The 23,435-nt window shown below is 42.8% G+C and overlaps 1 protein-coding gene across 10 annotated transcripts in view; it reads left to right on the top strand.

Annotated features, from left to right (window-relative positions):
• The window catches only part of LOC140196528 (protein transport protein Sec24B-like), a 231,583-nt gene that overhangs the window by 166,632 nt on the left and 41,516 nt on the right, over positions 1–23,435 (top strand). For all 10 annotated transcript variants that reach the window (XM_072255876.1, XM_072255877.1, XM_072255884.1 and 7 more), the window contains 2 exons: positions 6,908–7,066; positions 17,794–17,967. In XM_072255876.1, coding sequence (XP_072111977.1) covers positions 6,908–7,066; positions 17,794–17,967 — 333 coding nt within the window. The remainder of the gene's footprint in view (positions 1–6,907; positions 7,067–17,793; positions 17,968–23,435) is intronic.

Here is a 23,435-nt window from a genome sequence, read left to right as displayed (position 1 = left end):
CATGGATAAAGCATTGGCTGATGAGTAGGAGGCAACGGGTGTGAATAAAGGGAGCGTTTTTTGATTGGCTGCTGGTGACCTGGTGTTCCACACGGGTCGGTATTGGGGCCACTTCTTTTCACATTATATGTCAGTAATATGGATGACAGAATTGATGGCTTCGTGGCCAAATGTGCAGATGATACTAAGTTAGGTGGAGGGGCAGGTAGTGCTGAGGAAGAAGGGAGCCTGCAGAATGACTTGGACACTTTAAGAGGATGGGCAAAGAAGTGGCAGATGGAATATAATGTAGGGAAGTGCACGTTCATGCATTTTTGTAGAAGGAATAAAAGCAACTATTTTCTAAATGGGGAGAAATTTAAAAATCAAAGGTGCATTAGGGCATGGGGGATTCTTGTGCAGAATTCCCTCAAGGTTAACTTGTAGTTTGAGTTGGTGATAAGGGAGGCAAATGCAATGTTAGCATTTATTTTGAGAGGATTAGAATATGAAAGCTGAGGCTTTGTGAGGCATTGTTCAGACTGCACTGGAGAGGGTCCAGAGGAGGTTCATGAGAATGATTCTGGGAATGAAAGGATTAATGTATGAGGAACATTTGATGGGTCTGAGCCTGTACTCACTGGAGTTTATTAGAATGAGGGGAAATTCATTGAAACCTATTGGATATTGAAAGGGGTAGACAGAACGCATAAGGGAAGGATGATTCCTATAGTGGGTGAGTCTGGGCACAGCTTCAGAACAGAGGGACTCCATCTAGCAAAGCAATGAGAAGGAATTTCTTCAGCCAGAGGCTGGTGAATCGGTGGAGGCCATGTCATTGAGTATATTTAAAGCAGAGGTTGATTGGTTCCTTGTTAGTCAGGGCATCAAAAACTTTGGGAGAAGGCAGGAGAAGGGGTTTGAGAGGGAAAATAAATCAGCCATGATAGAATGGCAGAGCAGACTTGATGGGCTGAGTGGTCTAATTCTGCTCCCCTGTCTTCTGGTCTAAGATTAAACTACATCTGTCACTGCTCTACCCATATCTGCAATTGATCTCTATTCCACAGTATCGTTTGATAATCTTATATGGAATCCTTAGTGTCACCAAACTTTGTATTGTCTGTCAGCTTACTCACCCAGCCTAGCATATTTGCATCCAAATCAACAGAATTCCCAGTATCAGACTTGCATCCAGAATAATACCCATCTACCACCACACTCTGCCTTCTCTAAGCGAGCCAATATTTGATCCAATCAACCAAGTCACCATAAAACCCATGCATCCTAATTTCCCGGATGACCCTACCATGTGGGTTCTTGTTGAATACATTATTAAAGTCTGTGTATGCAACATCCTTAGTTCTACCTTCATCAATCTCCTTTGTCAAGCTGTAGATACAAACTCAATCAGATTAGTCTGATGTGACCTTCCCCACACAACACCATGCTGACTATAATGTACATCAAAATGCTCATATATCCTATCCAATAAGAATACTCTACATTGGTCTCTCTTCCATTGATGTGAGACTCACCAGTCTATAATTTCCAGCATTATCCATATTTCCTTTCTTTAATAAAGAAATGTATTAGCTACCTACCAGTCATTTGGTACCACACATTTGGTTGATGACGGTACAAAGATCTTGGTCAAAGTACCAGCAATTTCATCTCTCACCTCTCTCAATGACTTGGGTTATCCCATCAGGCTTGGGGATTTTTCCACCTTAATGTTTTTCAAGAGAGTTAACATAACTCATTCCTAGTCTCAAAATCTCTGAGCATCTTAGCATGCTTTATTTTGATCTCAATATCCTCTTCATTCTTCCCCTCAGTAACTATTGACACAAAGTACTCATTTAGGATCTTATCTATATTCTCTGTCTTTAAGCACGTTCCTTCCTTTATTCTTGAGTGGTCTTATCCTTTTCCAAATTATCCTCTTGCTCTTGATGTGTGTGTGAAATGCCTTGAGATTCTTTTTATTCCTACTTAACAAGGACTTTTCAGGAATCCTTCTAGCTCTCCTAAGTCCCATACTGAGTTTTCTTCTCGCACCTTTATGGTCTTCAAGTGCCCTGTTCAGTTTCAACTTCTCAAGTCTTGCATGTGCTTCCTCTATCTTGATAAAATTAACCGTCTCTCATCATCCAAAATTCCTGTACCTCACCATCATTGTCCTTCCTTCTTATTGAAACAGATCAGTTCTGAACTCTATGTAACTGGTCTTTAAGTACCTTCCACATGTCAAACAGTCTGAAAGTTCAAAGTACATTGATTATCAAATGATATATACATTTTACAACCTTGAGATCTGGAACAATCTGCTGGAAGAACTGAGAACTATCAGTCCTGATGCAGGGTTTTGGCCTGAAACATCGACAGTTCCTTTCCTCCCAAAGAAGTGGCTCGACCTGCTGAGTTCATCCAGCAGCTTGTTTGTTGCCCTAGATTCCAGCATCTCCATATGTCAGATGAGGATTTGCTGGAAAACTACTCTTCCCAATTAACTATCTTCTGCTCCTGTCTGGTGCCCAGTAGGTGAAATTTGCAGCCACAAGTTGTATTTACAAACCCCATTTCCAGAAAAGTTGGGGTATTTTCCAAAGTGCAATAAAAACAAAAATCTGTGATATGTTAATTCATGTGAACCTTTATTTAACTGACAAAAGTACAAAGAAAAGATTTTCAATAGTTTTACTGACCAACTTAATTGTATTTTGTAAATATACACAAATTTAGAATTTGATGGCTGCAACACACTCAACAAAATTTGGGACAGAGGCATGTTTACCATTGTGTTACATCACCTTTCCTTTTAATAACACTTTTTAATCGTTTTGGAACTGAGGATACTAATTGTAGTAGATTTGCAATTGGAAATTTTGTCCATTCTTGCTTGATATAAGACTTCAGCTGCTCAACAGTCCGTGGTCTCCGTTGTCTAGTTCTCCTCTTCATGATGCGCCATACATTTTCAATAGGAGATAGATCTGGACTGGCAGCAGGCCAGTCAAGCACACGCACTCTATGTCTACAAAGCCACGCTGTTGTAGCCCGTGCAGAATGTGGTCTGGCATTGTTCTGCTGAAATAAGCATAGACGTCCTGGGAAGAGATGTCGCCTTGATGGAAAAGTATGTCTCTCTAAAATCCTAATATACGCCTCAGAGTCAATAGTACCTTCACATACATGCAACTCATCCATGCCGTGGGCACTGATGCACCCCATACCATCACAGATGCTGGCTTTTGCACCTTTCGCTGATAACAATCTGGATGGTCGTTTTCATCTTTGGCACAGAGAAGTCGACGCCCGTTTTTTCTGAAAACTAGCGGAAATGTGGACTCATCTGACCACAGCACACGGTTCCACAGTCTTTCGGTCCATCTGAGTTGAGCTTGGGCCCAGAGAACTCGCCGGCATTTCTGCATAGAGTTGATGTATGGCTTCCTCCTTGCGTAATACAGTTTCAAGTTGCATTTCTGGATACAGCGACAGACTGTGTTGAGTGACAGTGGTTTTCCGAAGTACTCCTGAGCCCAGGTGGCTATACTTGTCACAGTAGCATGACGGTTTCTTAGGCAGTGCCGCCTGAGGTCTCGAAGATCACGTGCATTCAACAGTGATTTCCGACCTTGCGCTTTACGCACTGAGATGTCTCTGATCTTTTCACAATATTATGTACTGTAGATGTTGAAAGACCTAAATTCTCTGCAATCTTGCGTTGAGAAATATTCCTTTTGAACTGACTAACAATTCTCTCACGAATTTTGGCACAAAGGGGTGAGCCATGACCCATCCTTACTTGCAAAGACTGAGCCTTTGATGGACGCTACTTGTATACCCAGTCATGATAGGTCACCTGCTACCAATTAGCCTGCTTAATGTGGAGTCTTCCAAACCGGTGTTACTTGAATATTCTGTGCATTTTTCATTCTTATTTTAACTCTGTCCCAACTTGTGTTGAGTGTGTTACAGCCATCAAATTCTAAATTTGTGTATATTTTCAAAATACAGTTAAGTTGCTCAGTAAAACTATTGAAAATCTTTTCTTTGTACTTTTGTCAGTTAAATAAAGGTTCGCGTGAATTAACATATCACAGATTATTGTTTTTATTGCATTTTGGAAAGTACCCCAACTTTTCTGGAAATGGGGTTTGTAGTATGTAGCTGAGTGGTCATAGGATCGTACATGATGGAAACAGGTCCCTTGTCTCAACTGATCCATACTGACAATGTTCCAGCAAGCTAGTTCCATCTGCCTGCATTTGACCCATTGCCCACTAAACCTCTCCTATCCCTGTATCACTCTAGTTGCCTTTTACCTGTTGCTGATGTGTCCATCTTAACTATAAGGTAATTCCAAATATGCAACATCCTTTATGTGAAGATGCTGCCCTGAATGACCCTTTTAATTATCTCATATCTGATGTTAAACCTATACCCTCTTGTTTTTAATAACCCCTCCCTGAGAAAAAGACTATTTGCTTTCACCTGTCTGCCCCACAAAAGATTATTTACCTCTATAAAGTCACCTCTCAATCTCCAATCTCAAGGAATATTATCCTCATCTTTGCAACTGCTCCATATAACTCAGGTCCCCAAGTCCTGGCTACATCCTGGTAAATCTATTCTGCATGTTTTTTAGTTTAATTACATCTTTTCTGTAACAGTGTGGCCAAAACAGAGCATAATACTTAAAGTGCAGCCTCACCAGTATCTTATATAACTGCAGCGTAACTTCCAAGCCCCTGTACTCAGTGATAAAGGACATAAGGCCCATTGAGCCTGCTCTGCCATTCAGTAGGATCATGGCTGATCTGGCCATGGACTCATCTCCACCTACCTGTCTTTGCCCCATAACCCTTAATTCCCCTACAATGCAAAAATCTATACAACCTTGTCTTAAATTTATTTACTGAGGTAGCCTCCACTGCTTCATTGGGCAGAGAATTCCACAGATTCACCACTCTCTGGGAAAAGCAGTTCCTTCTCATCTCCGTCCTAAGCTTACTCCCCCGAATTTTGAGGCTATGTCCCCTAATTCTAGTCTCACCTATCAGTAGAAACAACTTTCCTGCCTCTATCTTGTCTATCCCTTTCATAATTTTATGTTTCTACAAGATCTCGTCTCATTCTTCTGAATTCCAGTGAGTACAGTCCCAGGTGACTCAATCTCTCCTCATGATCTAACCCCTCATCTCTGCCATCAACCTGGTAAACCTTCTCTGTACTGCCTCTAAAGCCAGTACATCCTTCCTCAAGTAAGGAGATCAGAATTGCATGCAGTACTCCAGATGCAGCCTCACCAGTACCCTGTACAGTTGCAGCATAACCTTCCTGCCCTTAAATTCAATCTGTCTAGCAATGGCCAACTTTCCATTTGCCTTCTTGATAGCCTGCTGCACTTGCAAACCAACCTTTTGTGATTCATGCACAAGCACTTCCAAGTTCCTTTGTACAGCAGTATTCTGCAAGATTTTACCATTTAAATAATAATCTGACCCTCTATTTTCCTTCCAAATCTTGCATTTACCAACATTGTACTCCATCTGCCAGCCCCTTGCCCATTCACTTAACCTATCTATATCTCTCCGCAGACTCTCCGTATCTTCTGCACAGTTAGCTTTTCCACTCAATTTAATGTCATCAGCAAACTTAGACACACTACACTTGGTCCCCTCTTCCAGATTGTTAATGTATATCATGAACAGCTGCAGGCCCAGCACCACTCACCACTGATTGCTAACCAGAGTAACACCCATGTATCCCAACTCTCTGCTTTCTATTGGTTAACCAATCCTTTATCCATGCTAATACATCACCCCAACTCTCTGCATGCTTGTTTTATGGATGAGTCTTTTATGTGGCACCTTATTGAACTCCTTCTGGAAATCCAAGTAAGTAACGTCCATCTGCTTCCCTCTATCCACTGCACTCATTATATTCTCAAAGAACTCCAGTAAATTTGTCAAACAGGACCTGCCTTGGCTGAATCCATGCTGTGTCTGCCTGATGGATCCATTTCTGTCCAGATGCCCTTCTATTTCTTCTTTAATGATAGCTTCAAGCATTTTGCCAACTACAAATGTTAAAATAACTGGTCTACAGTTACCTGCCTTTTGCCTATATCCTTTTTGGAACAGTGGCGTGACATTCGCCATCTTCCAATCCGCTGGGACCTACCCAGAGTCCGTAGAATTTTGATAAATTATCTCCAAAGCTTCAACTATAACCTCTGCCATTTCTATCAGTACCCAGGGATGCATTCCATCAGGACCAGGGGACTTGTCTATCTTCCAGCCCACAAGTTTGCTCAGCACTACCTTCTTACTGATAACTATTGTATCGAGGCCCTCACCTCCCATCGCATCTATATCATCTTTCTTTGGCAGGTTAGACATGTTCTCCACCATGGAGATTCCCTATAATTTTTTTATAACCTTCTTCACTGTCCACTATACTGCATACAATTTACAGGTTTATTAACCATGCTTGTGTATTCTCATTCATTTACAATGGAAACATAGTGCAATTGCTGTTCACTGGTGGTGAGGAAAAGGATGTGTAGGATGTGGGTGGGATGCTAAAGCCTGGGCAGAGTTGAGTCATTTAAGTGGCAGAGTAGGCATATGAGTCAAATGATCCATTACTGTTCTTTATGTGTGCGGCTAAAAGGAAAGGCCAATAGTAAGTTGGAATATTCATAATTGCTTTATAAAGACATGTTCTTATGAAATGGTATTGTACTATATGTGTCAAATGGCGAGATACCATATTATGTACAATTTGATGTAATTAAAGTGTTTGAGATTAATTATATGTTAACTTTTCACCTTTTTTTTTCAAAATGACTATACAGTCTACCAGTGACTAATAATAAATTTGACACTAGTTTGTTATAAATATTGTGTTTTGACAGCTTGTATGTCCAAATATTCTGCTGGATCAGTGTTCTATTATCCATCATTCCATCACGTTCACAATCCTGCCCAGGCGGAGAAGTTTCAGAAAGACCTCAAACGTTACCTCGTGAGAAAAATTGGCTTTGAAGCAGTTATGAGGATACGCTGCACAAAAGGTAATATCGTGTGTGTGTGTGTGTGTGTGTGTTTGATTTATAATAGTGATGAACTGATTATCCTTTCGATAAAATTATACAAAATTATTTAAATGTGCATTATTATAAACATTCATTTTTGCATTACATCTATCATGATTGCTGAGGCGAAGGGATCCTAAGTGAATACCTCTCATCACTATTTACCAAGGAGAAGAATGTGGAAGTGGGAGAGTTAGGAGTGAAGTACACAGATATTCTGGAACATGTCTGTGTCAGAAAGAAGAAAGGGTTGAAGATATTGGCACACATTAAGGTGGATAAATTCCTGGGCCTGATGCTTGGAGATTACCAGGGCCCTGATCTAGATTTTTGTATCTTCATTAGCCACGGGCAAGATACCAGAAAACTGGAAGATAACAAATATTGTTTTTTCTCTTTTACAAAAAGGGCAATAATGATAAGCCAGGAAACTACAGACAAGTGAGCCTTGCATCAATAGAAGGGAAATTATTGAAACAACTTCTGAGGAGGAGGATTTGTATTCCCTTGAAAGGGGGTAACTAATTTAGAGGAGTTAATATGGTTTAGTGCAAGGGGAGTGCTGTATCAAAAATCTGATTGAGATGTTTTTGAAGTGGTAACTTAAGAAAATCAGTGAAGGCAGATATAATTCACATTACTTTAACAAGGCTTTTGACAACCTGTATGGTTGACTGATCCAAGGTGTGCTTGCCTTCAAAAGATGAGGCATTGCATGTAACAGGATTTTAAGACGTTTGGGTAGGTAGATAAACAGGAAAAGATTTAGAGGGTTATGATCCAAATGCAGGCAAGTGAGACCAGCTCAGGAAGACGATTGATCACCATTGATGAATTGGTCTATGTGTATGCTGTATAATTCTGAATCTATGTTATATATGCTATATAAAACATTGGTTATGCCATACTTGGAATATGGTATTGTAGCATTTGAAAGAGTGCAGAGGAGGTTCACAAGGATGTTGCCTGGAATGGAGGGCTATGAGAGATTGGATAGGATCAAAGGTTCAAATGTCTAATTTAAAGTCAGAGAAATGTATACAATATACGTCCTGGAATGCTTTTTCTTCGAAAACATCTGCGAAAGCAGAGAAGTACCGCAAAGAATGAACGACAGTTAAACATGAGAACCCCAGGGCCCCCCCCCCCGCGCGTAAGCGGCAGCAAGCAACGATCCCCCTTCCCTCAACCAGCAAAACAAAAGCGCATCAGTACCATCACCGAGGCCAAGCATGTGCTAAGCAATAGCAAAGGCACAGACCAAAGTTACCCCAAAGGCTTCGCATTTCATCCAACATTCGACAAACCATAGGTTCTCTCTCTCCCTGGCAAGGGAGAGGGAGGTGTCCCCCATTTTCACAGCGAGTGGGAGAAATAACAACAACCTGTTGGTTTACGATGTTAAAAGTCCATTTCGTCGCTTTTTTCGAGCTCTGTGTCCAAAGATCTCAAAGACCTTGGGTCTTCGAGCCCATAGTGAAAGATTTTCCGGCCTGCCAGACAACACACGAGTCTCCTGCCATGACACCGACCCTCAATCCATCTGTCTCCAGAGTCCTGAGATCTTAGGCTTCTGAACACAATCAAGACTCTCAGGCAAAACCCTTGGCATGTCGAATAACTGCCAATTGTGGATCCCCGAGAATGGGTCCCATTCCCACAAAGAACCGAAGCCAGCGTGTAACTCCAGGTCAGCGTCTTCAAAAGAACCCTGAAAGGGAAAAATAAAGATATAGAGCTGTTTCTGAAGATGCAAGCAAAGGAGTGGCTGTTAGGCGCCATCATCACTCCTGAGCTTACTTGAACATAGGAAGCTGAGGTTTATTAAATTTAGAGTGACATTGATAATATAGATAGTCATGAACTTTTACTCAGGGGAGGGGAATCTAGAACTAGAGCATAAACAGTGGCAAGAAAAAGTTTGTGACCCTTTGCAATTACCTGGTGTTCTGCATTAATTACTCATAAAACGTGATCTGATCTACATCTCAGTCACAATAATTAAACAAACACAATCTGCCTAAACTAATAACACACAAACGATTGTATTTTTCATGTCTTTATTGAACACATTGTTTAATCATTCACAGTCCAGGCTGGAAAAAGTGTGTGAATACTTGTATTTACTATCTGGTAGAACCTCCTTTAGTAGCAATAACCTCCACCAAATGTTTCCTGTAGCTGCTGATTAGACTTGCACAACGACGAGGAGAAATTTTAGACTATTCCTCCATACAAAACTGTTTCAGTTCATCAATATTTCTGCGATACCTTGCGTGAACAGCCTTCTTCAGGTCATGCCACATCTCAATTGGGTTAAGGTCAGGACTCTGACTTGGCCATTCCAATACACAAGTTTTCTTCTTTTTAAACCATTCAGTTGTTGATTTACTCTTGTGTTTCGGATCACTGTCTTGTTGCATCATCGGGCTTCCATTAAACTTCAGGTGACGGACCGCTACCCTGACATTCTTCTGTAAAATGTCTTGATACAATTTTGAATTCATTGTTCCCTCAACAATTAGCTGCTGTCCAGGCCCTGAGACAGCAAAGCAGCCCCAAACCATGATGCTCCTTTCACTGTGCTTCACAGTTGGGATGAGGTTTTGGTGTTGGTGTGCAGTGCCGTTTTTCCTCCAAACATAGTGTGCATTTCTGACAAAAAGTTTAAATTTTGTTTCATTTGTCCACAGAATATTGTCCCAGCAACCTGTTTGCATAAAGCAAACTGCAATTTATAAACTTGTTTCTCATATAAATTGTCAGTTAACTAATGGACAAAGTGCCAGGATTTTTTCCTTTGCTGCTTGGAATATTTCTGCAGATTTGTTTATAAACACCTAAGTGAACAGAAAATCCAAGAGAAAATCAAGTGACTGCAGAGCAGTTTGTTTTTGTTTTGTAGCGAAAGCATTTCAGAAATGATAGCCAGGTATAGGATTAGCCATCATAAGGAAAATTACTGATTGAATGAAATAACTGAGAGAATCAATGCAAGGAATGGCTTTGATGATGTGCTTAGTTGTTCCTTAATTTACTAGGAAGATAAGAGCGTTATGGAGTTATAAAATTGTACAGCATGGAAGCAGGCACTTTGGTCCAGTGTCTGTGCTGACAATCTTGCTTCCCTGTATCCACTTAACACAAGAGCTTCTGCAGATGCTGGAAATCCAGAGCAATACACAAAAAATAGTGTAGGAACTCAGCAGGTCAGGCAGCACCTATGAATAAACAGTCAATGTTTCGGCCCAAGACCCTTCTTCAGAACTGGAAACAAAGAGGGAAGACACCAGAATAAAAACCCGTAATTTTCTAAAAAACTGGCTAGGTGGAGGGAAAAGTAAAGGTTGACTCTGAAATTACATGTCACATGTCGATGGTAAGCTTTTCATGCAGTAATTGCATCCAGATCCATTGGTGGTAACCATATAGTGTTGGGGAGTAAAAACACCACCTGGGTAATGTCAACTATGTCCAAGACATAAATGTGATGTCCGGGGGTATTACTGACAATGAAAGAAGATTTGTTGCCCATAGCAGTGTGCCAGTGGTCTGTGAATGTCAGGGAGCAGGAGTGAGTGCCAATGCTATTACGAAGGGAAAAGTGCTAGGCAAACTCAAAAGTCTTAAGGTGGATAAGTCACCTGGGCCAGAGAGACTACATCCCAGGGTCCTGAGAGAAGTTGCTGAAGAGATAATGGATGCATTTGTCATGATTTTTGAGAGCCACTTGATAGATAGATAGATAGACAGACATACTTTATTGATCCTGAGGGAAATTGGGTTACGTTACAGCTGTACCAACCAAGAATAGAGCATAAATATAGCAATACAAAAACCACAAACAATCAAACAATAATATGCAAACTATGCCAGATGGAAATAAGTCCAGGACCAGCCTATTGGCTCAGGGTGTCTGACCCTTCATGGGAGGAGCTGCAAAGTTCGATGGCCACAGGCAGGAACAATCTCCCATGACGCCCAGTGTTGTATCTCAGTGGAATATGGCCGGAGTCCAACAACAAAAAGTTCAATATCTGGGCTACAAACACATTCCTCAATTGTAATATGACCAGGATTGCACCATCCACCATTAAGCAGAACAGCAAGCCCCCAACTCCTTTACACTTACCGCTCTCAGTGTACTTCTGGTCAGCCCGAACGGTCTGAAAGCCCCCCATGGAAAGGTTTTGTCGGGTATGTCCTCGTGCAGCCACGTTTCAGTAGAACACATAACATTGCTCTCCCGAAATGTTCTCTGACTCCTGGCTAGCACCGTCAACTCGTCCATTTTATTACCCACCGAACTCCTCTTCTCCATAAGTCTCTGTTGTCTCGACCCGGTCCTCTTTTTCCTTGCCTTTGTGATCCCCCTCCGCATCCTCTGTGTCTTTTCCTCCAGATTTCAGCAGGGGTGTCCGCCGCTCTGTTCGCTAAACCGGCCGGCATAAGTGCAGTCAGTTGGTCCCTGGAATAAACAATGCGACCATACTGCTGCCCCGCTAATGAGACGTGGTACCAGAGGACTGGAGAATTGTAAATGTCACTCTGCTCTTTAAGAAAGTAGGAAGACAAAAGAGAGGAAATTATAGGCCAGATAGTTGAACCTCAGTGGTTGGAAAAGTGTTGGAGTCCGACATTAAGGAAGAGGTTTCAGGGTACTTTGATTCTAATGATAAAATAAGTTAAAGTGGGAGAAGGTTCAAACATTGGAGGTGCAGTTGGACTTAGGAGTCCTCATGAAAGACTCCGAGAAGGTTAATTTACAGGTTGAATCTGTGGAAAAGAAGTCAAATACAATGTTGGCATTTATTTCAAGGGGAATAGAATATAAAAAGCAAGGAGATCATGCTGAGCCTTTATAAGACACAGTCAGGCTGCAGTTGGAGTATTGTCAACAGTTTTGGGCCTATATATCAGAAAGGATGTGTTGTCATTGGAGAGAGTCCAGAGGAAGTTCATGAGGATGATTCCGGGAATGAAGGGTTAACACGTGAGGAGCATTTGGCAGCTTTGGGCCTGTACTCACTGGAATTTAGAAGAATTGGGGAAGGGGATCTCATTGAACCCTACCGAATGTTGAAAGAACCAGGTAGGGTGGATGTGGAGAGGATGTTTGCTATGGTGGGGTATCAAGAACTACAGGACACAGCCTCAAAACTGAGGGGTGACCTTTTAAAACAGAGGTAAGGAGGAATTATTTTTTAGCCTGAGTGTAGTGAATCTGTGGAATACTGTGCCACAGACTGTGGTGGAGGCCAAGTATGTGGGTATGTTTATGGCAGAAGTTAATCGTTTCCTGATCGGTCAGGGCATCAAAGGATATGGCAAGAAGATAGGTGAATGGGGTTGAGTGGGATCTGAGATCAGCCATGTTGGAATGGTGGAGCAGACTCGAGGAGCTGAATGGCCTAATTCTGCTCCTGTGTCTTATATTATTGTTTGCACAGTTTTGTTTGATGAAGACGGAAAGAAACAATGATAGTGCTTTGAAGAGTAGCATTGTTTACAGACTTGGTTACTTGGCCAATCATTTGCATTGAAGCACCTCAGATTCTGAAGGAATATTCAGACTGAGAGATTAAGATGGGATTGAGGTTATTCACCCTCAGCACTATCTCGAAGGTGAAGGAGTAAGGCAATATCTGGCTGTCGTGAAGGATGAAACAATTCTCTAGTCCCACAGTATGAACATTTGTGAGGGCATCCTCTTTTGAAAAAAGCTCTGAATCATTTGTGTAAACCGTTGTTAAGGTGCTTAGCCTCCTTCCTCAATGTGATTGGTGAAAGTGACTTGCAGGAATAGTTTTCTGATACGATCAATGAAGGTACATCACCAAAGGAGGATTTTTGGACTGTGTATCCCAGAGTAACTCATTAGTTCCACATCTGGCACCCTCTCCGTAGTCTTGCAATTTTATCCTTATCAGTACTTATCCAATTCAAAAAACAGAATGCTGAAACATTACAAAACTGGCTAGGCCACATTCGCTGTATTGTGTGCAGTTCTGTCATCATCGAGCTGGAAGGATGCAATTGCAGTGGATAGAGAACAGAGAATGCATACTTCTACAAGTATGTGAAGAGCAAGAGGATAAGACGTGAGAGAATAGGACCAATCAAGTGTGACAGTGGAAAAGTGTGTATGGAACCGGAGGAGATAGCAGAGGAACTTAATAAATTCTTTGCTTCAGTATTCACTACGAAAAGGGATCTTGACAATTGTAGGAATGACTTATAGTGGATTGAAAAGCTTGAGCATATAGACATTAAGAAAGAAGATGTGCTGGAGGTTTTGTAAAGCATCAAGTTGGATAAGTCACCGGGACTAGACGAGATGTACCCCAGGCTACTGTGGGAGGTGAGGGAGGAGATTGCTGAGCCTCTGGCAATGATCTTTGCATCATCAATGGGGATGGGAGAGGTTCCAGAGGATTGGAGGGTTGCAGATGTTGTTCCCTTATTCAAGAAAGGGAGTAGAGATAGCCCAGGAAATTATAAACCAGTGAGTCTTACTTCAGTGGTTGGTAAGTTGATGGAAAAGATCCTGAGAGGCAAAATTTATGAACATTTGGAGAGGTATAATATGATTAGGAATAATTAGCATGGTTTTGTGAAAGGCCTTACGAGCCTGACTGAATTTTTTGAGGATGTGACTAAACACATTGATGAAGATAGAGCAGTATATGTAGTGTATATGGATTTCAGCGAGGCGTTTGATAAGGTACCCCATGCAAGGCTTATTGAGAAAGTAAGGAGGCATGGGATCCAAAGCGACATTGTTTTGTGGATCGAGAACTGGCTTGCCCACAGAAAGTGAAGAGTGGTTGTAGACAAGTCATATTCTGCATGGACGTCGGTGACCAGTGGTGTGCCTCAGGGATCTGTTCTGGGACCCCTTCTATTCATGATTTTTATAAATGACCTGTATAAGGAAGTGGATGGATGGGTTAGTAAATTTGCTGATGACACAAAGGTTGGGGGTGTTGTTGATAGTGTGAAGGGCTGTCAGAGTTATAGCGGTACATTGAAAAACCGGGCTAAGAAGTGGTAGATGGGGTTCAACCCAGGTAAGTGTGAGGTGGTTCATTTGGGTAGGTCAAATATGATGGTAGAATATAATATTAATGGTAAGACCAGCGGTCCCCAACCACCGGGCCGCAGACCAGTACCAGGCCGCAGAGCATGCGCTACCGGGCCGCGAGGAAGCGATATGATTTGGCGATATGAGTCAGCTGCACCTTTCCTCATTCCCTGTCACGGCCACCGATCAGCCATTACGCATGCGAGGTCGTGACCCACGCGTCATCCGTGTCAGGGTGGGAAGGAGATCAACTCCTCGAGCTTGCAAATGACGACGGGCTGAAAAGTATGTTTGACATAACATCTCTGTCGGCATTTTGGATCAAAGTCAAGGCTAAATATCCTGAGATAGCCACGGAAGCACTGAAAACGTTACTTTCATTTCCAACATTTTTCTGCAAAGCGGAGTTTTCTGCAATGAATGCAACGAAAACTAAACTGCGGAATAGACTGGATATAAGGAACCCCCTTTGAGTATCGCTGTCTTCCATTACCCCTCGATAGGACCGTGTTGTTGCAGGGAAACAAGCCCAGGGCGCCCACTGATTCAGCGATATTGGTGTGTTGCAATGATTTTATATGTTCATACGGGGGAAGTATGTGCTGTGTGTTTAATATCCAAATGTTACTTAAAATGTTATGATGCTATTGACTTATAAGTGACCCTATAACAATTACAGCACGGAAACAGGCGTTCTCTGCCCTTCTAGTCCGTGCCGAACGCTACTCTCACCTAGTCTCGCCAACCTGCACACAGCCCATAACCTTCCATTCCTTTCCTGTCCATATACCTATCCAATTTTTCTTTAAATGATAATATCGAACCTGCCTCTACCACTTCTACTGGAAGTTCGTTCAACACTTCAAGCTCCCCTGTCCTCCCCTGATAATTGACTTATCACTGTATTCATGCGAGGAAAATATGCGCTGTGTGTTTAATATTAAATTCGTTAGATAAACCCTTTTAGAAACAAAATTGAGTGTATTACCCACTTATCGCCTATATTCCAGTAATGATTAACACCCACCCCCATGAACAGAATCGCCAAAAAGGATTTGCTGGGCGGGCGGTGTGGGAATCGGCTTGCACTGGTACCCGCGCAAGGCTTCATGGCCATTGTAGTCTTTCTGGGTAAACAACGCATTTGACTGCTACTCTTGTCCGTTGGCAACCTTACCCCACTCCCCCCCCCCCCCCCCCCAGTCGGCCGGTCCGCAAGAACATTGTCAATATTAAACCGGTCCGCAATGCAAAAAAGGTTGGGGACCCCTGGGTAAGACTCTTGGCTTTGTGGAGGATCAGAGGGATCTTGGGGTCCGAGTCCGTAGGACACTCAAAGCTGCTGTGAAGGTTGGCTCTGTGGTTAAGAAGGCATACGGTGCATTGGCCTTCATCAGCAATGGGATTGAGTTCAAGAGCTGAGAGGTAGTGTTACAGCTACAGTGGCATGCAAAAGTTTGGGCACCCTGGTTAAAATTTCTGTTAGTGTGAATAGCTAAGCGAGTAAAAGATGAACTGATTTCCAAAAGGCACAAAGTTAAAGATGACACATTTCTTTAATATTTTAAGCAAGAAAACTTTTTTATTTCCATCTTTTACAGTTTCAAAATAACAAAAGAGGAAAAGGGCCTGAAGCAAAAGTTTGGGCACCTTGCATGACAGTACTTAGTAACACCCCCTTTGGCAAGTATCACAGCTCATAAATGCTTTTTGTAGCCAGCTAAGAGTCTTTCAATTCCTGTTTGGGGGATTTTTGCCCATTCTTCCTTGCAAAAGGCTCCTAGTCCTGTGAGATTCTTGGGCCGTCTTGCATGCACTGCTCTTTTGAAGTCTATCCACAGATTCTTGATGATGTTTAGGTCAGGGGACTGTGAGGGCCATGGCAAAACCTTCAGCTTGCACCTCTTGAATTAGTCCATTGTGAATTTTAAGGTGTGTTTCGGATCATTATCTTGTTGTAGAAGCCATCCTCTTTTCATCTTCGGCTTTTTTACAGACAGTGTGATGTTTGCTTCCAGAATTTGCTGGTATTTAACTGAATTCATTCTTCCCTCTACCAATAAATGTTCCCAGTGCCACTGGCTGTATCACAAGCCCAAAGCATGATCGATCCAGCCCTGTGCTTAACAGTTGGAGAGGTGTTCTTTTTATGAAATTCTGAACCCTTTTTTCTCCAAACATACCTTTGCTCACTGCGGCCAAAAAGTTCAAAGGAACATCTAAACAAGCTTGATGCATTTTGGAAACAAGTCCTGTGGACTGATGAAGTTAAAACAGAACTGTTTTCATGCTTAAAATATTAAAGAAATGTGTCATCTTTAACTTTATGCCTTTTGGAAATCAGTTCATCTTTTACTCACTTAGCTATTCACAGTAACAGAAATTTTGACCAGGGGTGCCCAAGTATTTGCATGCCACTGTATCTTGGACTCTGGTCAGACCCCACTTGGAGTACTGTGCTCAGTTCTGGTCACTTCACTACAGGAAGGATGTGGAATCTATAGAAAGGGTGAAGAGGAGATTTACAGGGATGTTGCCTGGATTGGGGAGCATGCCTTATGAGAATAGGTTGAGTGAACTCGGCCTTTTCCCCTTGGAGCAACGGAGGATGAGAGGTTATCTGATAGAGGTGTATAAGATGATGAGAGGCATGATCGTGTGGATAGTCAGAAGCTTTTTCCCAGAGCTGAAATGGCTAGCACGAGAGGGCACAGTTTTAGGGTACTTGGAAGTAGGTACAGAGGAGATGTCGGGGGTAAGTCTTTTACGCAGAGAGTGGTGAGTACGTAGAATGGGCTACCGGCAACGGTGGTGGAGGCGGATACGATAGGGTCTTTTAAAAGACTCCTGGATAGGTACATAGAGCTTAGAAAAATAGAGGGCTATGGGTAATCCTAGGTAATCTCTAATGTAAGTACATGTTCAGCACAGCATTGTGGGCCAAAGGGCCTGTATTGTGCTGTAGGTTTTCTATGTTTCTTGGAGGGTGACGACTGGAATGGAGAGCTGTAGTTGTTAGGGAACACTGGATAGGCTGGGATTGTTTTCCCTGCAGTAAATGAGGCAGAGGCGTAAACGGATGGAAATATCTGAGATTATCAGAGGCACAGATGGGGTGGATAGTCACAATATTTTTCCCATGCTAAGGGTATCCAAAGCGAGAGGATAAGTTTAGGTTTGGAGGAAGGAGTTTCTAAGAGATGATGGCTAAGTATTTTACACGGAGTTGTTGACAAATGTAATTGTGTTGCCAATGGAGGTAGTAGAATCAGATACAAGTATTATGTTTAAGATACATTTAAACAGATACTTAAATGGTCAAGGCACAAGGGGATACAGACCTAATGTAGGCAAATGGGATTAGTGTATCTGGGCAAAAACGTCGGATAGATATGGTGGGGCCAAGGATCTGTTTCTGTGCATGCCAAAGTCCTGAAACTTCCTGTAAATTATAGGGGTAAGACCAGCAATGCAACATGGTGTTTACCAGTAAGATTTATCCATTTGTACTTGAAGGAAGCTTGAGATACAATATCAAAGGATTGATTTGTATAATATTTTGATTCAAATATATGTCAATGCAATTGATTACACAGATTATGATCATTTCTTTCATTTACAGGTCTTTCAATTCACACTTTTCATGGAAACTTCTTTGTGCGTTCCACTGATCTGTTATCCCTTGCTAATATAAATCCCGATTCAGGATTTGCAGTGCAGCTGTGTATCGATGAAAGTCTGGCAGGCTCATCTGTTGTATGTTTTCAGGCTGCTTTGCTTTACACTTCAAGCAAAGGTAAGTGTGTTTTATGTAGATTTAGTACTTGTCTCTGTGTAATGTTCACATTGGTTAATGTAATTTGATCATGTCTAAGCTTGAATTTTGTATCCACACTTTAGTCTTTTGACTGTAATTTTTTTCATTGCTGATAAGATGCTGTAAATTGTACTTGGCCTGATGAAGATTATTGGTACTATCTGCTTTGTTTTAAACATTATTTCTCTTTACTTTCTGAACAATGAAAAGTCGTGAAAGATTGAAGTTCGCATATTTTATTAAGGAATAGGTAACATGTTCCCCAAATAACCTGCCTTTGAAGAATGATGTTTTGGATGTAATAAAGTTGCAACAGCTGAGTGACTTTCTTCGGCCTTTTCTATTGCTAGAGAGAGGTTAAATGCAAATTGGGAGTACAACAACTCATAGTCTGCTCAAGTAGCTTAACAATAAAAAGATATTGGATTTTCCAGTTTCAGGTAACGCACGCCCCAGTTGTTCTCCCACGTATGCACACTTGTCCACCCAAGTTTATCCTCTTTCTGTTCAATTTTCTCATTCCCTCCCCATCCCCTACCGAGTTCCACCTGTTCTTCCCACCCACACACATCCTCATCTGGTTCAACAGATCCCATCATTTGCAGTCTTTGTGTGATATAGGAGCAAAACTAGGTAATTCAACCTATCAGAATTTCTCCACCATAATTTTTTCAACCCTATTTCTCCTGCCTTTTCCTCAATAACTCTTAATCCCCTTAACAATCAAGAATCTATTAATCTCTTCCTTAAATACGCCCAATGACTTGGCCACTACAGCCTACTGTGGCCATGTATTCCACGGATCCCTCATTCTCTGCCTGACGAAACTCCTCGTTGTCTCTGTTCTAAAGGAATGCCCCTTTATTCTGAAGCTGTGCTTCGGATCCAAGACTCTCTTAATGGAAGCATCCTTTCCACGTCCACTCTCTCCAAGTCTTTCATTGTTTGGTAATTTTCAGTAAGATCCCCTGTCATAGTTCTAAGCTCCATTGAGTATAGGCTCAAGTTATTAAATATCCTCACATGTTATGTCTTTCACTCCCAGGAATCTCCTCTTGTGAACCTTCTCTGGACTTTATCTAGGTCAAGTATATCTTTCCTAAGATACAAGGTCCAAAATTTCTCTCAGTTTCTCAAATATGGTCCAGCCAACTCCTTATAAAGCCTCAACAGTACATCTGTAATCTTATGGGGAATCTGAACTAGGGATTCCCAAGTTCCTTTGCTCCTCCAATTTATGAATTCTTTCCCCATATAGAAAATAGTCCACACCTTTATAATCAACACACAGCAAAGTTGCTGGTGAACGCAGCAGGCCAGGCAGCATCTGTAGGAAGAGGTGCAGTCGACGTTTCAGGCCGAGACCCTTCGTCAGGACTAACTGAAGGAATAGTGAGTAAGGGATTTGAAAGTTGGAGGGGGAAGGAATTCCAAAATGATAGGAGAAGACAGGAGGGGGAGGGATGGAGCCAAGAGCTGGGCAGGTGATTGGCAAAAGGGGATACGAGAGGATCATGGGACAGGAGGTCCGGGAAGAAAGACGGGGGGGGGGGGGGGACCCAGAGGATGGGCAAGAGGTATATTCAGAGGGACAGAGGGAGAAAAAGGAGAGTGAGAGAAAGAATGTGTGCATAAAAATAAGTAACAGATGGGGTACGAGGGGGAGGTGGGGCCTAGCGGAAGTTAGAGAAGTCGATGTTCATGCCATCAGGTTGGAGGCTACCCGGACGGAATATAAGGTGTTGTTCCTCCAACCTGAGTGTGGCTTCATCTTTACAGTAGAGGAGGCCGTGGATAGACATGTCAGAATGGGAATGGGATGTGGAATTAAAATGTGTGGCCACTGGGAGATCCTGCTTTCTCTGGCGGACAGAGCGTAGGTGTTCAGCAAAGCGGTCTCCCAGTCTGCGTCGGGAGCACCGGACGCAGTATATCACCCCAGTCGACTCACAGGTGAAGTGTTGCCTCACCTGGAAGGACTGTTTGGGGCCCTCAATGGTGGTAAGGGAGGAAATGTAAGGGCATGTGTAGCACTTGTTCCGCTTACATGGATAAGTGCCAGGAGGGAGATCAGTGGGGAGGGATGGGAGGGACGAATGGACAAGGGAGTTGTGTAGGGAGCGATCCCTGCGGAATGCAGAGAGGGGGGGGAGGGAAAGATGTGCTTAGTGGTGGGATCCCGTTGCGGCTGTACACAAGTATACGTGGCTCCAGTATCTATCATCATTGGTGTCAGCTGCCCTTCTAACACAACCTGAACAATGGGTTCCTCCTCTGCCTCCCTTGTTATCACTGGGTAGTGTCCTTTCCACCTGGGTTCTCTGGGCACCCCTAATGTCTTGCATAGGGGTTCATGGGTCCATTCGGCCCTGCGGGGTCTGGTCCTTGGCTAGACTGTGGTTCCCCTCTCATTGATTCCTGCTGGTATGTGACGGCCCATGGCCTAAGTGGACAGTCCCTTCTTATGTGTCCTGTCTGGTTACATCCCCAGCACCGTCTCTGCATCTCTCTTCCCCCTCGTTTCCTTACTGGTCCTTCCTGCCCATAACCTCTCTGCCCCCCTCCTTGGGATTTCCAATCCTGTCTGGGCTGCTGTTTAAATTTATCCTGTCCCTGATAGGGCATTTGTGGAAAAGCACCCCCAAAGACGTTTATTATTGGCATGGGGTTTTCTGGGCCCTGTCTTACTGCACGACCGGTCCCTCCATATAATGGCATTTCATTCATTTCAACGGCTGTGCTTAAATCGGTCATTGCTGGCAGCATCTTCTTGCCTTTTTCTTTTTCCTTCTTTTTAAGTTCTTCAAGCTGCATTTGTATCAGCTTTCTTTGCACTTCTTCTTGCTGCTCAGTCAACTTTCGTTTGTCTTTTCGATATTTTTCGACCGCATAGACTACGTGGTCCCTGAATTCCTGTGGGGTCATTGACATCAGTCCAACCACTTCCTCAAGTTTAGACTTAACTTGGGGAGGCATCGCATCCAAAACAGCATTTCGGAACATCCAAGTCATAACTGGGTTGCCTTCCACCTCTTGTTCAGTTTCCAGTCTCCACCTTTTCAACTGATTTTCTATATAGGCTGCTGGATTTTCAGTGTCTCCCAGTGGATCCCCTTTCATGGCTTTGGGGTCCATTTTGGGTGGATAGAGCTCCCTGAGGGCCCCCCATACCCTCTGCCTCACTGTGTCAAATCTGGCCCCGTCAATCAGTGTGCTGTCCGCATTTTGTATGCCAGCCGCTTCCATCAACTCTTGTAGTTTGGAGGTTCCCATCAGCCTTATCAGCAGCGCCTTTAAATCTCCCATAGCCAACATTCGTCCCGTGGTTTCTTCCTCAAAGGCCCTAATCCACTTCCCTGCACCCTCATGTAGGCTGGGCAGGGTGTTTTTCAGCCCTTCCAGGTCCTGGGATCCTCAAGAAATATACTGCACTTGTCCCAATCCTTTTACTAACAACGGCATCATTCTCCCTTTCCTTTCCCTCATCTCCTGATTCTCCTCCTCGCCTGACTCCCCATCTGTTTCTGAGCACGTTTTCACTGGCTGCCACATGATTCTTTCCGGGGTTTCCTATCTCCCTTGGCCTCCTCGTGGAGTTCTTTCTTTCTGCCTTGAGCTAGCATTTGCTTTGGCCCATGCGAAATCCTCAAACTCTCGTTGGAAATTCAGTCTGCGCTGTAATTCCCTAATCTCTCCCTCTGTTTCTAATATCTGCCTTTTCACTCTCTCTTTTTCCCCTTCAAGGCTCCTGTCTCCTATCCTCTGCCTACACTCTCCGGCACCCTCTCTTTTGCTACTTAACTCTTGCTCTCCCGACAAGTTACCTTCTGCTCTGGCCTGTTCAGTTCCGTGCCCATATAACAAAGATTTCTCTTCATCCCTTTTCACTTTTAATTCCTGTAACCCTTTGATCTCTTCTACTATTTCCTGTCTCTCCTGCTCTATCCTTGCCCTGTCTTCCTCTATTACCTTCCATAGTTCCTCCCGCTCCTTTTCATGATTCTTTCTTTCCTCCTTGGTATCCCAGACTTTAATTTCTCCATTTAGATCCACTCTTCCTGTTATCATCGGACACTGCTTAAGGGTTTCTTTCTCATAATAGGGAGGAGGTTTTTCTACGTCTTTCAGGTCTGGGTATAAAGCCGAAGCCGACTCCCTGTTATGCTTTTCCTTTTCTTTATCAGACTGCTCGTTTCGTTTCTCAATGTCTTTTCTACTTACTATTAATATACCTCCCGTCTTTCTTAATCTTTCTCCCTCCATCCTAAAGAGTTTTAACACTTCCATTTCTTGTTCCCTTTTTCCTTCTCTTTTCTTAGATTTATCTTTGGGTTTGTGATTTTTAATTAGCGCTTCCATTTCCTCACATAAGCTTACATCAAATGTTCCTTCTCTTGGCCATTTCGTGACCAGTTCTTTAGTTCCTTTTTCCCATTTTTCTGAAATTTCCACGATCTTACCTTGACACACCGGGAATTTTCTGCTCAATATTTCTACTGCTGTTCCTTTCTCTGTCATGTTGCTCTCTTTTTCCTTTTTCTATTATGGTATTTTTAGAATCTCACTACTTGCCTACTTAATAGTACTATTTTTCTAACTCTATTTCTATGCCTAGCCTTATGTTTTATCTCACCAGCGTCTGAATTCTCTATTAAACTATCTTTGTCTCTTACTACGTCCTGCCGTGCAGACCCCTACTTAGGGCGGTATCCACAGAACCTTTTACACCTCGCCTATGCAGACCCTTACACTTCTTAAGGCGGTATTCACGAGGATTTTTAATTCTCCTTCCCTGCCTGTTCAGACCTTTGTTTCGTGCGAAGCGGTATCCACAGGGACTTACCAACACCACGTGGAATTTTCTTACTTAACTTATTATTACTTTATTCGTACTTACCCCCACTGCAGTGTTCTTGATTAATCCTCTGAGCCTCCTTTTATCCCCGATTCTGCCAGATCCTTTGGATCGGAGAGACCTTTCGGCAGTTGCTTCACACTTCTGAGTCTCTGAGACCCCTCAAAACCAACAGAATTCTTAGTCCGAATTATTGCAAAAAGTGCTCACTTTTTTCTTTGGGTGCACCCTTAATTCTGTTAGCCTCGTGAGGGTCCCCGAGGGACCGGGAAGTGTCCCAATCTGCCGTTCCCTTCCTCGCGGGTCTCTATCCGATCCTGTTTGTGACGCCAATTTTGTCGTGGTTTCTCATTTCTTACAAACAACAAGGAGACGCAGAAAATCCTTCAAGAAGTTTTAAACTTTAATTTGCAAATCAAAGCTGAGACAATCAGAAAGCTAGTAGCTGACTGCCCATCGAGGCTTGTACACAGCATTCTTTATAGCAATCTCCTATCTTAGCTACATTATCATATCCAGACGGCCTGTGATCACATATCATCAATACATCCGCTCTCGACCTTGCACTATTGTTTTACTTCCCAATCTAATT

The sequence above is a fragment of the Mobula birostris genome, chromosome 4 (genome assembly GCF_030028105.1).
Source record: "Mobula birostris isolate sMobBir1 chromosome 4, sMobBir1.hap1, whole genome shotgun sequence".
In the NCBI taxonomy this organism is placed as follows: domain Eukaryota; kingdom Metazoa; phylum Chordata; class Chondrichthyes; order Myliobatiformes; family Myliobatidae; genus Mobula; species Mobula birostris.
Note: the sequence above shows the minus strand (reverse complement) of the source record. Positions and strands in the feature narration are given on the sequence as shown.